General features: G+C 44.5%; 1 protein-coding gene across 2 annotated transcripts in view; it reads left to right on the top strand.

The window, feature by feature from the left end:
* Positions 1-15072, top strand: part of DARS1 (aspartyl-tRNA synthetase 1) — a 102061-nt gene that overhangs the window by 11561 nt on the left and 75428 nt on the right. Inside the window, exon 1 of one of the 2 annotated variants that reach the window (XM_075317158.1) lies at positions 6392-6465. The exons of the other annotated variant lie outside the window; for it this stretch is intronic. Within the exon in view, the coding sequence (XP_075173273.1) occupies positions 6407-6465 (59 nt within the window). The 5' untranslated portion in view covers positions 6392-6406. Of the gene's footprint in view, positions 1-6391; positions 6466-15072 lie in introns of those variants that run through there. 2 annotated transcript variants of the gene reach the window in all.

Here is a 15072-nt window from a genome sequence, read left to right as displayed (position 1 = left end):
GCCACTGTATTCCACTTTATGTGCCTATTTATGCCTGGCCCCCACTAATCTGATATGGACGACTTATCAATCTCTACTATATCTAAGTAGTGGAAAATCTCTTTCGAGGCGATGGACACCTTTCACATAGGAAAACATATTACTTATGTTATTGGTTACCTGTAGTTAATAATATTGCACTAAGTTTCAGCCTTCATTTTCAGGTTTTCCCATTCCCAGATAACCAGTTTGTTTGCACCCTTACCCAAATTATAGATTTTTGTCTTGTAGGAGTGTCTCTCCCAGTAATATAGATGTGAGCTGTGTGTATGCAGAGCGTTGCTGTCTTCATTACCATATATACAAGCACAGCTTCCATCCTGCACTGATTTCCTCTTCATGTGCGGTCTATCAGTAATATAGGCAGGATGTGAGCTGTGTGTATGCAGAGCGTTGCTGTCTTCATAAGCATATTTACCGGCGCAGCTTCTATCCTGCACTGATTTCCTCTTCATGTTAAAGACACGAGGAACGAGTTTTTGTAGTGCAAAAGTAATACCAGTAATATAGGCTGGATGTGAGTAGTGTGTATGCAGAGCGCTGCTGTCCTCCTTAGCTCATTTGCTGGCACAGCTTCTATCCTGCACTGATTTCCTGTTCATGTTAAAGACACGAGGAACGAGTTTTTGTAGTGCAAAAGTAATACCAGTAATATAGGCTGGATGTGAGTAGTGTGTATGCAGAGCGCTGCTGTCCTCCTTAGCTCATTTGCTGGCACAGCTTCTATCCTGCACTGATTTCCTCTTCATGTTAAAGACACGAGGAACGAGTTTTTGTAGTGCAAAAGTAATACCAGTAATATAGGCTGGATGTGAGTAGTGTGTATGCAGAGCGCTGCTGTCCTCCTTAGCTCATTTGCTGGCACAGCTTCTATCCTGCACTGATTTCCTGTTCATGTTAAAGACACGAGGAACGAGTTTTTGTAGTGCAAAAGTAATACCAGTAATATAGGCTGGATGTGAGTAGTGTGTATGCAGAACGCTGCTGTCCTCCTTAGCTCATTTGCTGGCACAGCTTCTATCCTGCACTGATTTCCTCTTCATGTACAGTCTACCAGTAATATAGGCTGTATGTGAGCCATGTCTATGCAGAGCACTGCTGTCCTCATTAGCACATTTACCGGCACATCTTCTATCCTGTATTGATTTCCTCTTCCTGTGCAGTCTACCAGTAATAGACATGGCTCACATCCAGCCTATATTACTGGTAGACTGCACATGAAGAGGAAATCAATGCAGGATAGAAGCTGTGCTGGTAAACTTGCTAATGAGGACAGCAGTGCTCTTCATAGACATGGTTCACATCCAGCCTATATGCAGGGCACTGCTGTCCTCATTAGCACATTTACCGGCACAGCTTCTATCCTGCACTAATTTCCTCTTCATGTGCAGTCTACCAGGAATATAGGCTGGTTGTGAGCCATGTCTATGCAGAGCACTGCTGTCCTCATTAGCACATTTACCAGCACAGCTTCTATCCTGCACTGATTTCCTCTTCATGTGCGGTCCTCTTTACCTGTTGCAATGTTGGAGATCTGTTGGATTTGCAGATCACTCACCTGAATAAAGGACTTATAAACACCCTGCCACAGCAAAATAATAGAAAACATTTAAAGGGAACCTGTCATTATTTTCTTGCAAGATTTTAAGGGTAAACGTAGTGTGCTAAGCCGAACCGGACTAGTCCCGTCTCCTTCCATAGTCCCCAGCCGGCTTCTCCCTCCCCCCGTTCCAGATGATTGACGGCTCTCACCCGATGTACACACAGGGAATGGAGTGTGGCGGAGTCAAGGGGCCGCAGCGGACTGCTCAGGTTTCTCCTTGGAAAGCATTGTGCGGCCGGGCTCTGATTCCTGCCGACCGTGTTTCAGGCAGCATTAATTTAATGATGAGTTCCCTTTAACAAAGATTACATAGAAAGTCAATTACCTTTCCATGTAAGAAGCAAATGTACAAAAAAAAAAGTTTCAAATATTTTACAAAAAATCAGCCAATCACGTGCTGCGCCTCCATACCGCTTGGCTTCTTTAATGAGGTTGAAGACACTGATTGGCTGCAGCGGTCACTATCAGGGGACCCAGTATGGAGGAAAATGTCTTGTCCCTGGTTTTACCTGGGGAGGCGTATATCTCCATAGGCTTGAATGGGGAGAGCTGTACCCTTGTGTGCCCCTTTCTGCAGTGGCAGATTGACGGACCACCTATCTCACAATGGGTGGTCAGACATTCCCGGCATCTTCTGTGCGTATCTGATGTTTATTAATATCTTTTCTGTAAGGGGCATGTGTCGCTTGGTTAATACCCCATAATTAGGAGAGGCCCCTCGAGAGCACCTTATATTTAGCCCCCATCATAAGGAGCGGCTGAGATGAAATGTCGGGGACATATTTTAGTGCTAATTGACTCTCAGATTATCCTTTATTATGAACCGGGGCCGGAGGTTAGAAAAAGAACAAGCGTCCCCCCGCCGTATCCTCGAAATAAAACGCTGCCCCTCTGCCCATCTGTCAGGAGCGGACATGGCTGCGAGCCCCAAAGGTTCTGGGGTGTCTCCTGTTCACCTGTTTTACCCCCAAGGTCGTTAGCTGAGGTCTCCACCCTGTTACCAAACTACAACTCCCAGCATAACCTTGGGCTATCAAAGCGTACTGCTCATGATGGTTTGATGGCCATATGCCTCTGATAACAGTTCACATGGGGACATCAGACTGAAAAGCCCCCATTCACATTGGCTTATCCCACTATTTTGTATTGGATCGAATAACCATCTAATGTGTATTGGCGCTGCCCCAACTTTTTCCTGACATAAGGTGTAAATGAATATAAGGATTGGGCATGCTAAATATTAACATGCTCATTCCTTTTTCTCATTGGAAAAGGATCTCTGAGCACAGTTTGGGGTCCGGGGGAGTAGCTATCTCCAGCGTATGGCCTGGATTACCTACCGCAGGAGGCGATGTCTGCTCTCCTATCCAATATATTCATATATAGTACAGACCAAAAGTTTGGACACATCTCATTCAAAGAGTTTTCTTTATTTTCATGACTCTGAAAATTGTAGATTCACATTGAAGGCATCAAAACTATGAATTAAAACATGTAGAATGAAATACTTAAAGTGTGAAACAACTAAAAATATGTCTTATATTCTAGGTTCTTCACAGTAGCCACCTTGTGCTTTGATTACTGCTTTGCACACTCTTGGCATTCTCTTGATGAGCTTCAAGAGGCAGTCACCGGAAATGGTTTTCCAACAGTTTTGAAGGAGTTCCCAGAGATGCTTAGCACTTGTTGGCCCTTTTGCCTTCACTCTGCGGTCCAGCTCACCCCAAACCATCTCGATTGGGTTCAGGTCTGGTGACTGTGGAGGCCAGGTCATCTGGCGTAGCACCCCATTACTCTCCTTCTTAGTCAAATAGCCCTTACACAGCCTGGAGGTGTTTGGGGTTATTGTCCTGTTGAAAAATAAATGATGGTCCAACTAAACGCAAACCGGATGGAATAGCACGCCGCTGCAAGATGCTGTGGTAGCCATGCTGGTTCTGTATGCCTTCAATTTTGAATAAATCCCCAACAGTGTCACCAGCAAAGCACCCCCCCACACCATCACCCCTCCTCCTCCATGCTTCACGGTGGGAACCAGGCATGTAGAGTCCATCCGTTCACCTTTTCTACAAAGACACGGTGGTTGTATCCAAAGATCTCAAATTTGGACTCATCAGACCAAAGCACAGATTTCCACTGGTCTAATGTCCATTCCTTGTGTTCTTTAGCCCAAACAAGTCTCTTCTGCTTGTTGCCTGTCCTTAGCAGTGGTTTCCTAGCAGCTATTTACCATGAAGGCTGCTGCACAAAGTCTCCTCTTAACAGTTCTAGAGATGAGAAGGTGTGTCCAAACTTTTGGTCTGTGATGTACGTACAGGAGAAAAAGGAGAGGAACACAACAGAATTGTTTCAGGGGTACAAGCATTTACTAAAACAGACATGTCGGGGAAATAAAACAATTTAGAAGACCCCCTGAAAAACTATTTGTCACTTGCCTAAATGTATAATTTTATTACCTGGTGTAAATGCCGCTCTTCTCCTGAATCCGGCAATGTATCTCGTTTGTGCTTGCGCCTCTCCGTTCCTGAGATAGCCAAGTGGGTGTGGTCTTCACAAACACGCCCACAGAGTAGAGTGGGGGGGGCACACCTCTTTGGTAAAAGACTAGATTTATATACAGGGAAGAAGAGGCCATATCTCAGGAATGGAGAGGCGCAGGAACAAAAGAAGAACATTGCCGGATTCAGGAGAAGAGCGGCTAAAAATCTGCATATTTATGGCAAGTGACAGGTGCCCTTTAAGTATTTGCTACTCTCTCCCCTTCCCTGTATTTTTCACGTCGTGTCCTCTGTATAATTTCACCCTCCGTCGTCCCGCTGACAGTTAACAGCCGCTTAACAAGAGCTGAAAATTGGTAAATTATTTATTGAAATTCACGAGCGGTTTATGGTATGTAATCGGCGTGAACGACAATCGCGGTTTATTACGGACGTCGCCGCTGAATGGATTAAAAAAAAAAAAAGCCGATTGTCTGGAGCTGAAAAGTCCCCGCAGATTGTGATGGTAATGGGATGTAAATGCGGCTCAGCGGAGGGGCTCCGGGACGTGGCCCCGGCCTTTTGTTACACCACACATCAATCATCCCCGCTCTGCCATTGTGCAGACGCTTACATTTAGCCTCACGACGCCCGCGAGACCCTCACTTAGAAATTACATTTATCTTCCGATAGCGCAGATTAATATGCCTGTCACTGGGAACCAGTCACATCCTACACTAGTTACACCGGAGTCAGAAACATGGTAAGGATGCAACAAGCACGTTTGTTACAATGTAGCAGGTGTTTAAAGGGACAGTAACCTTATAGTTTATACTATGTATCTTTGTCTGGTTAATGCAGTCTATTGTTGCCTGTTATCAGCCATGTCACTCTTCTTCAGTGAGATAAGTGAAGTCCCCAGCAATGGTCACAGAGTGTCGTGCGGTGTTCGGCATTGCACTCGCTGGGTGTCATGGTAGCATTGGAGTCTGACAAACAGCCTGGGATCACTTAGTTGCACGGCCTGTCTTAGATTCTGTTCCCCAGTTCAGCAGGAGTTAATCCCTGCTGACTTGTGGTCATCTGCTGGGAGCTCAGGCTCCTGATCACCACCAGTTGCCCTCACCCTTTATTCTGGATTCTGAAGGTGAATGCCGGATATAGCTTCTGCTTCCTCGGTTCCTGTGGGTATCCAGTCCTATAGTTATGTACAAGTTGTGGTTCAGCGTGGTGTGAGTACTCCAGTTGAGCCTTTATTTCCTACCGCTTTTTGCATTGCTCCCCAGTTCACACTGTCCTTCCTTTGTGTTTAAGTGCAGTGTGTGCGAATTTTCGTTTACCCTTGTCTGTGTCTATTTGTGGGGCTTTGATTACTGAGTTTTTGGCCCGCTCCCTCGTTGAGGGGAATTAGTATATGGGCTTGGACAGGAGACAGGGCCAGGTTGGAGGCTCAAACTTGGCTACCATCAAGTCTACCTTTGAGATAAGGGACAGCGCAGGGGCCCCAGTCTAACGGTGAGCCTAGGAGTCCCTGTTCCATCTCTACACCCCCGTGACACAGAGAACCCACATGGCTGAAGGATACTTTTTCCGGTCCAGGACGTAGACCGGGGGTCGGACACCTCTCCGAAGTCATGGCTGTTGTTCTGGTCCAGGTGACGACAGCTTGTCAGTGGCACCATTCACATGTGAGGATGCATTGTCAAGAGAACTGCAATGCATGACCCCCTTCCTCTATTTGTGGGGGTGAACGGTGGTCCCGGGGGTGGCACCCTCATCTATTGGATATTCATGGCATCTCCAAATATTGTATGGTGGACCGAAGCGCAAACAGAAACCACAACCCGAGTGTGAACAGAGTCTTGGAACTGTGCTCATTTGCAAACAGCAAGCAGAGATCTTGGGGGAATGAAGAAAATGAAATGCAATTTAGCAGCAAAGTGCAAATGATGAAGCTTTATTTATATAGGACGCGACAACCCCAATTTAGGAAGAATAATGGGCGCACAAAGCAGAGCTGGAACAAAGCTTAGCGCGGTGGCTCTCGTCTCCCATCTCCGCTTGCTCGGCGGAGCGTTGCCCACTTCATCACATCGGATCGGCCGCTGATTACACACTATTCTGGATGGAAATTCCCTCATGTATAAACCTAATCATAGAGCGGTTGACACATTAGCGGCGGCCGAGGCTTCAGACGCCCGTCTCGCTCTCCGAGGAATTTCTCCGATCAGAAGTCAAGTGCAGATGGGGATTTTCTCAGCGTACAGATGGCGCCGGTGACAGCCGAATGCAGGAGCCCAATCAATTAAGCAATTTCCCCCCGTACAGAACCTCGAGGAATCCAAGGTAATCCCACATAAAGCACCACGGCCTTGACGTCTCCGGGTGAAGCGGGGGCCGCTGAGTGACGGGGAGAGTCCGCACATTCCTCCTAGTCAATTCCCATCACTTTCCCCACAGCTGAGCCCCGGCTTTCCAAACGTTTCGTCTGCTTGTAGCCTTAATCTCATAATTAAGGGCCAGCCTCTCCGCCATCGTGACTGGCAGCCGCCATTGTCCTCCTGATGTCCTGAAGGTCAAAGAATCCGGTAAATATTCATTCGGCATAAAACAGCCCCATGTAGAAAAGACGCGTCTATCCTGCACATCGCAGGGTGCGTCTCCTCCCAAGGTCAGGCTGGAATGAGGCCAGAGCAATAAGTGATCTTTTTTTTAGGTTCTTTTTCAAATTTGACATTTTTTTAACTTTTAATTTAATTGGATTTCGTGTGAAATTTGCAAAAAGTAAAGCATGCGTCAGTGCTGGGTTAGTGCAGGGAGCGAGATCTCGCTCCGTCACTGCAAGAGCAGGCCTGGAGGATAGTGACATCCTGCTCTGCACAGCCCCGAAAGCTGGGGCCAACCTTAGCTCAAAAGATGGGGACATTAGGGAAACATCCAAGCTCTTTTCTTAATAGGTGATAGAAAAATCACCCATCTGGGGCTTAAAGCGCACCAATCACCAGGATTGTCCTATATAACCTAAAGCCAGTGCTATACTGGCACTATCAGGCTGATTCTATACATACAGTGCTATACTGGAACGATCAGGCTGATTCTATACCTACAGTGCTATACTGGCACTTTCAGGCTGATTCTATACATACAGTGCTATACTGGAACGATCAGGCTGATTCTATACCTACAGTGCTATACTGGCACTTTCAGGCTGATTCTATACATACAGTGCTATACTGCCACTTTCAGGCTGATTCTATACATACAGTGCTATACTGGCACTATCAGGCTGATTCTATACATGCAGTGCTATACTGGCACGATCAGGCTGATTCTATACATACAATGCTATACTGGCACTATCAGGCTGATTCTATACATCCAGTGCTATACTGGCACTATCCGGCTGATTCTATACATACAGTGCTATACTGGCACTATCAGGCTGATTCTATACATACAGTGCTATATTGGCGCTATCAGGCTGATTCTATACATCCAGTGCTATACTGGCACTATCAGGCTGATTCTATACATACAATGCTATACTGGCACTATCAGGCTGATTCTATACATACAGTGCTATATTGGCACTATCAGGCTGATTCTATACATACAGTGCTATACTGGCACTATCAGGCTGATTCTATACATACAGTGCTATACTGGCACTATCGGGCTGATTCTATACATACAGTGCTATACTGGCGCTATCAGGCTGATTCTATACATACCTTTAGTTGTCGATCGGATCTGTAGATTTTGAAACACAAGCAAGTAAAGTTTGTAAAATGAGCAGCTTTTTGAATGACAGCAGCTGCCGATCAGCTGATAGCTGGGGTGGGAATTCATAGTGAATCCCGCCCCCATGCCTGATTTTTTTTTTTTTCTTCCCCTTTTATTTTATGCTAATTCTGTTAGAAGCGTTTTACTAAGTGGCTAGAAGGACCTGTGCTGATGTCATATCCATGTGACTAGAAGGGGCAGGCCTCAGCCAACAGAAAAATAATGTTGCTTCCTGGTATCAGCTATGTTGGCTGAGGCCCCGCCCCTTCTGGGTACATGGGTATGACATCATCACAGGTCCTTCTAGCCACCATGATTTATAGCCACAACCGTCTAAAATGGAATTAGCATAAATAATAGTGGGAGAACTGACCGGCAGGGGGGCGGGAATCATCTATGTATACCCACCCCAGCTATTTGCTACAGCTGCTGCCAATCACAAAACTGTTCATTTACTTGCTTTTGTTTCAAAACCTATATATCCGAGCAGACCATTAAAGGTCTGTATAGAATCAGCCTGAGAGTGCCAGTATAGGGCTAGGTTCACACACTGCGTTTTTTTGACGCTGCGTTTTTGTGCGTTTTTTGCTGCAAAAACCGCACAAAAATGCACCCGCGTCAAAAAAACGCGTGCGTTTTACCGCGATTTGGTGCGTTTTTTGCTGCGTTTTTGCTCACTGCGTCTTTATGCGTTTTTTATCAGTGAACAAAAAAAAGGTCTGATGTCATTTCCTTCTTCAATATGTTCGTCATTCTCCACTAGTGTATGCAGGAGAGCAGACAGCTGCAGAACTACAAGGCTCAGCATACTCCATCCAAAAGTGTATGCAGGAGAGCAGACAGCAGCTGTCGAACTACAAGGCTCAGCATCCTCCTTCCAGGACTGTATGCAGGATTTCTTTGCCCCCCCAAAAAAAAATGACGTGGGCTTCGCCGTATTTTTGTATGCTAGCCGGGTACAGCAGGCAGGTACGGGCTGCCCCCAACCCCCAACTGCCTATTTGTACCCGGCTGGGAACCAAAAATATAGAGAAGCCCTTTTTTTTTTTAATTATTTCATGAATTTCATGAAATAATTAAAAAAAAAAAATGACGTGAGCTTCGCCTAATTTTTGTGTCCAGCCGGGTACAACTAGGCAGCTTGGGATTGGAATCCACAGTGCAGGGTGCCCATGCTTTCTGGGCACCCCCGCTGCGAATTGCAGTCCGCAGCCACCCCAGAAAATGGCGCTTTCATAGAAACGCCTCTTCTGGTGCTGTATCCAACTCTTCCAGCTGCCCTGATGCCGGGTGGCTCACTGGGTAATAATGGGGTTAGGGCTAGCTGTATATTATCAGCTGGCCCTAAGCCCGAAATTCATGGTGTCACGCCAATATTAGACATGGCCACCATGAATTTCTAGTAAAGATAAAAAAAACCACAACACACAGAAAAATATTTTTATTAGAAATAAAACACAACACAATTAGTGACTCCATCTTTATTGAAATAAAGAACCCCCCTCCGCAGTAATCCTGGGTCAAGGGTCCCGCGCCGTCCAATCCGGATCCAATATCATCTGATCGGTTTGCTGGAAGACACATCAGATGATGTGTCAGGATCAAGTGCCTGAAGCACATCACACATCAGCTGATTGTATAAAAGCCGTTTATACAATCAGCAGATGCATCGGTGCAAACAAAAAAAAAATAAAAAATACTTATGTGCTGATTACCGGCAGCTCCTGCAGCGGAGTCTGATCCTGTCCGATCGCTGCAGCAGCTGCCGGTAATCAGGGATGAAGTCTCCTGACGCATCCGCTGATAACCGGCCGGCCGCTGGCGTCAGCCCGAGACTTACGACAGCTGATGCGTCAGGTGACTGCATCAGGTGATCCATCGCCAGGTCCTGCATCCTACAGGCATACGTACCCGGGGAGACTGCACACATCCGGAGCGGCGGGACCGGGAGGAGATGGAAGCGGGCATGGCACCGGGAGTCTGCAGACAGGTGAGTATAACTTTTTTTTTTTTTTTTTTACTGTTCACTTTTGATTTTGCAGCCGCTTCCACCTCCCGCCCAGACATGGCGCCGCACGGCAGCATACATGCACAGTACGGGAGGTGGAAGCGGCAGTGACGGTACCGGGAGGATTCACGCTTCTGTATATACTGACAGAAGGAATCCTCTTCCTGTACATGTCACTTTACTACCCACCTCCTGCGTTTATAGCTGCGTTTTTGGTCTTAGAAACGCACTAAAACGCACCAAAACGCACCTATTTGCGTTTCTCATTGCGTCTTTCAACATCCCATTGCACTCAATGGATGAAAAGCGCAGTGAAAAACGCGGGAACAATTGACATGCTGCGTTTTTGTGGCACCACAAAAACGCAGCTGAAAAAAAAACGCTGTGTGCAGACAGCAAAAATGAAAACTCATAGACTTTGCTGGGGAAGCAAAATCATGCAGTTTTCTGAGCAAAAACGCACCCGAAAACTGCGCAAAAACGCCGCGAAAAACGCACTGTGTGAACTTACCCTAGCACTGTATATATAGAATCAGCCTGATAGCGTCAGTATAGCACTGTATGTATAGAATCAGCCTGATAGTGCCAGTATAGCACTGTATGTATAGAATCAGCCTGATAGCGCCAGTATAGCACTGTATGTATAGAATCAGCCTGATAGTGCCAGTATAGCACTGTATGTATAGAATCAGCCTGATAGTGGCAGTATAGCACTGTATGTATAGAATCAGCCTGATAGTGCCAGTATAGCACTGTATGTATAGAATCAGCCTGATAGTGCCAGTATAGCACTGTATGTATAGAATCAGCCTGATAGCGCCAGTATAACACTGTATGTATAGAATCAGCCTGATAGTGCCAGTATAGCACTGTATGTATAGAATCAGCCTAATAGTGCCAGTATAGCACTGTATGTATAGAATCAGCCTGATAGTGCCAGTATAGCACTGTATGTATAGAATCAGCCTGATAGTGCCAGTATAGCACTGTATGTATAGAATCAGCCTGATAGTGCCAGTATAGCACTGTATGTATAGAATCAGCCTGATAGCGCCAGTATAGCACTGTATGTATAGAATCAGCCTGATAGTGCCAGTATAGCACTGTATGTATAGAATCAGCCTGATAGTGCCAGTATAGCACTGTATGTATAGAATCAGCCTGATAGCGCCAGTATAGCCCTGTATGTATAGAATCAGCCTGATAGCGCCAGTATAGCCCTGTATGTATAGAATCAGCCTGATAGCGCCAGTATAGCACTGTATGTATAGAATCAGCCTGATGGCGCCAGTATAGCACTGTATGTATAGAATCAGCCTGATAGTGCCAGTATAGCACTGTATGTATAGAATCAGCCTGATAGTGCCAGTATAGCACTGTATGTATAGAATCAGCCTGATAGCGCCAGTATAGCCCTGTATGTATAGAATCAGCCTGATAGCGCCAGTATAGCCCTGTATGTATAGAATCAGCCTGATAGCGCCAGTATAGCCCTGTATGTATAGAATCAGCCTGATAGCGCCAGTATAGCACTGTATGTATAGAATCAGCCTGATAGTGCCAGTATAGCCCTGTATGTATAGAATCAGCCTGATAGCGCCAGTATAGCACTGCATGTATAGAATCAGCCTGATAGTGCCAGTATAGTCCTGTATGTATAGAATCAGCCTGATAGCGCCAGTATAGCCCTGTATGTATAGAATCAGCCTGATAGCGCCAGTATAGCCCTGTATGTATAGAATCAGCCTGATAGCGCCAGTATAGCACTGTATGTATAGAATCAGCCTGATAGCGCCAGTATAGCCCTGTATGTATAGAACCAGCCTGATAGTGCCAGTATAGCCCTGTATGTATAGAATCAGCCTGATAGTGCCAGTATAGCCCTGTATGTATAGAATCAGCCTGATAGCGCCAGTATAGCCCTGTATGTATAGAATCAGCCTGATAGTGCCAGTATAGCACTGTATGTATAGACCAGGGCTGTGGAGTCGGTAAGCCAAACCTTCGACTCCGACTCCGACTCCTCAAATTCTCTTGCACCGACTCCGACTCCGACTCCGGCTCCGACTCCGACTCCGACTCCGACTCCTACATATATTGCTTATAGTTAGGTGAAAAATTTATTGTAGTACATGAATATGTGTATGTGAACATCAGACATTTAATAATTTTTATGATACAATAATCAAGATATTTGGATAGAACATAAAATATATTTATTGGAATACAACTTTAGAACACAAAAAACTGTAATAAATTGTAAATATGTAATACACTATGTAATATACAGTAGATTACATATATATCTTGTGTGTATATACACTGTATAGATATATATATATATATATATATATATATTAATTATTTACAATTTATTAGTTTTTTGTGTTCTAAAGTTGTATTCCAATAAATATTTTATGTTCTATCCAAATATCTTGATTATTGTATCATAAAAACAATTAAATGTCTGATGTTCACATTATACTACAATACATTTTTCACTTAAATATAAGCATTATACTAAATGTTATTATTTAGTAAAATATTCAGCACATTCTGCATTGCACTCCTGTCCCCAATTTATTATATATTTTAGGAGTCGGAGTCGGTGCATTTTATACCGACTCCGACTCCGACTCCACCAAAATGAGCTCCGACTCCGACTCCGACTCCACGACTCCGACTCCACAGCCCTGGTATAGACTCAGCCGGATAGTGCTAGTATAGCACTGTATGTATAGAATCAGCCTGATAGTGCCAGTATAGCACTGTATGTATAGAATCAGCCTGATAGTGCTAGTATAGCACTGTATGTATAGAATCAGCCTGATAGTGCCGGTATAGCACTGTATGTATAGAATCAGCCTGATAGTGCTAGTATAGCACTGTATGTATAGAATCAGCCTGATAGTGCCAGTATAGCACTGTATGTATAGAATCAGCCTGATAGTGCTAGTATAGCACTGTATGTATAGAATCAGCCTGATAGTGCCAGTATAGCACTGTATGTATAGAATCAGCCTGATAGCGCCAGTATAGCCCTGTATGTATAGAATCAGCCTGATAGTGCCAGTATAGCACTGTATGTATAGAATCAGCCTGATAGTGCCAATATAGCACTGTATGTATAGAATCAGCCTGATAGTGCCAGTATAGCACTATATGTATATAATCAGCCTGATAGCGCCAGTATAGCACTATATGTATATAATCAGCCTGATAGCGCCAGTATAGCCCTGTATGTATATAATCAGCCTGATAGTGCCAGTATAGCACTGTATGTATATAATCAGCCTGATAGTGCCAGTATAGCGCTGTATGTATAGAATCAGCCTGATAGTGCCAGTATAGCACTATATGTATATAATCAGCCTGATAGTGCCAGTATAGCACTATATGTATATAATCAGCCTGATAGCGCCAGTATAGCCCTGTATGTATATAATCAGCCTGATAGCGCCAGTACAGCCCTGTATGTATAGAATCAGCCTGATAGCGCCAGTATAGCACTGTATGTATAGAATCAGCCTGATAGCGCCAGTATAGCCCTGTATGTATATAATCAGCCTGATAGTGCCAGTATAGCACTGTATGTATATAATCAGCCTGATAGCGCCAGTATAGCACTGTATGTATAGAATCAGCCTGATAGTGCCAGTATAGCACTATATGTATATAATCAGCCTGATAGTGCCAGTATAGCACTGACTTTAGGTTATATAGAAAAATCCTGGTGATTGGTGCGCTTTAAAAATTGGTGTCAGGTGCTCTTTATTTGGGGCCAAAGATAATTTTTGAAATTAAGTTAGCACTTTTTGGCTGTTTACAGGCACAGTGCACGTTGCTGGCTGCAGAGTGAGTTAACTGAGGATCTATCAGTGATCTCCTTCCTTTTTCTGAGCTCTCAGCTGATTTATGGCCATATTGAAATTAACCTCAGAAGAAGGCATTAAACAGTTACAAGCTCGCTATGAGAAGAGGCTCACTGATGGATGGTTGGTTAGCTCATTCTGCAAACAGTAGTGTGCAAGAAAAAAAAGTGCCAAAAACCCTGTTGTTGCCCCTGATCCATGTGACCGGCGTCCAGGTCTGGATTGTGGAGATTTCCTCCATGACACACGTGTTTTGCCCGTCCACAGTGGCCGGCCTCTAGCTCTGATTCAGCCTGTGCTGCCCAATGCCAGGCAGGTGCAGCACAAGGCACACATTACTGACACCTGCTGCTGGGATTGTGCTGGGATTGTGGCTCGCCGCCTGTTCTCGGGATCACATCCTCTCGTGCACATCTCTGGCGTCTATACTTAGTGTTCCTGTGCGTACGATCCCGGGCCCTGCGCTTCCACCACTCACTTTAATGATATCCCAAGTTTGTTTAGACAGTTACTGTGAGCATACGAGCGGAGTCTATAAATGACCCATTGTAGGTGGCCGAAGGTAATTGTATGGCACTGTGCGTAATACAACCGCTTTATAAACATATGGCGGCATTATTTATTATATAGAAAGCATATTGTGTATGGTACTGTGCGAAATTCAACTATATCATAAGGACAGGCTATGGCGGCATTATTTATTATATAGAGAGTATATTCTATATGGCACTGTGCGAAATACAACCATATAATAAGGACCGGCTATGGCAGCATTATTATACATAGATCATATTCTATATGGCACTGTGCGAAATACAACCATATAATAAGGACAATGGCGGCATTATTTATTATATAGAGAGCATATTGTATATGGCACTGTGCAAAATACAACCATATCATAAGGACAGGCTATAACACATTTATTATATAGAGAGCATATTCTACATGTGACTATGCGAAATACAACCATATCATAAGGACAAGCTATGGTGGCATTATTTTTTATATAGAGAGCATATTGTATATGGCACTGTGCTAAATACAACCATATCATAAGGACAGGCTATTATATGGACAGGCTATAACGCCATTGTTTATCATATATTGTGTATGGCACTGTCCTAAATATAACTATATCATAAGGACAGGCTATGGCGGCATCATTTATTATATATAGATCATTAGAGCATATTTTGTATGACATTGTGCGAAATACAACCATATTATAAGGACAGGTTATAGCGCCATTATTTAATATATAGAGAGCATATTGTGTATGGCACTGTG

This window comes from Anomaloglossus baeobatrachus, chromosome 7 (genome assembly GCF_048569485.1).
Source record: "Anomaloglossus baeobatrachus isolate aAnoBae1 chromosome 7, aAnoBae1.hap1, whole genome shotgun sequence".
Lineage (NCBI taxonomy): Eukaryota > Metazoa > Chordata > Amphibia > Anura > Aromobatidae > Anomaloglossus > Anomaloglossus baeobatrachus.
Note: the sequence above shows the minus strand (reverse complement) of the source record. Positions and strands in the feature narration are given on the sequence as shown.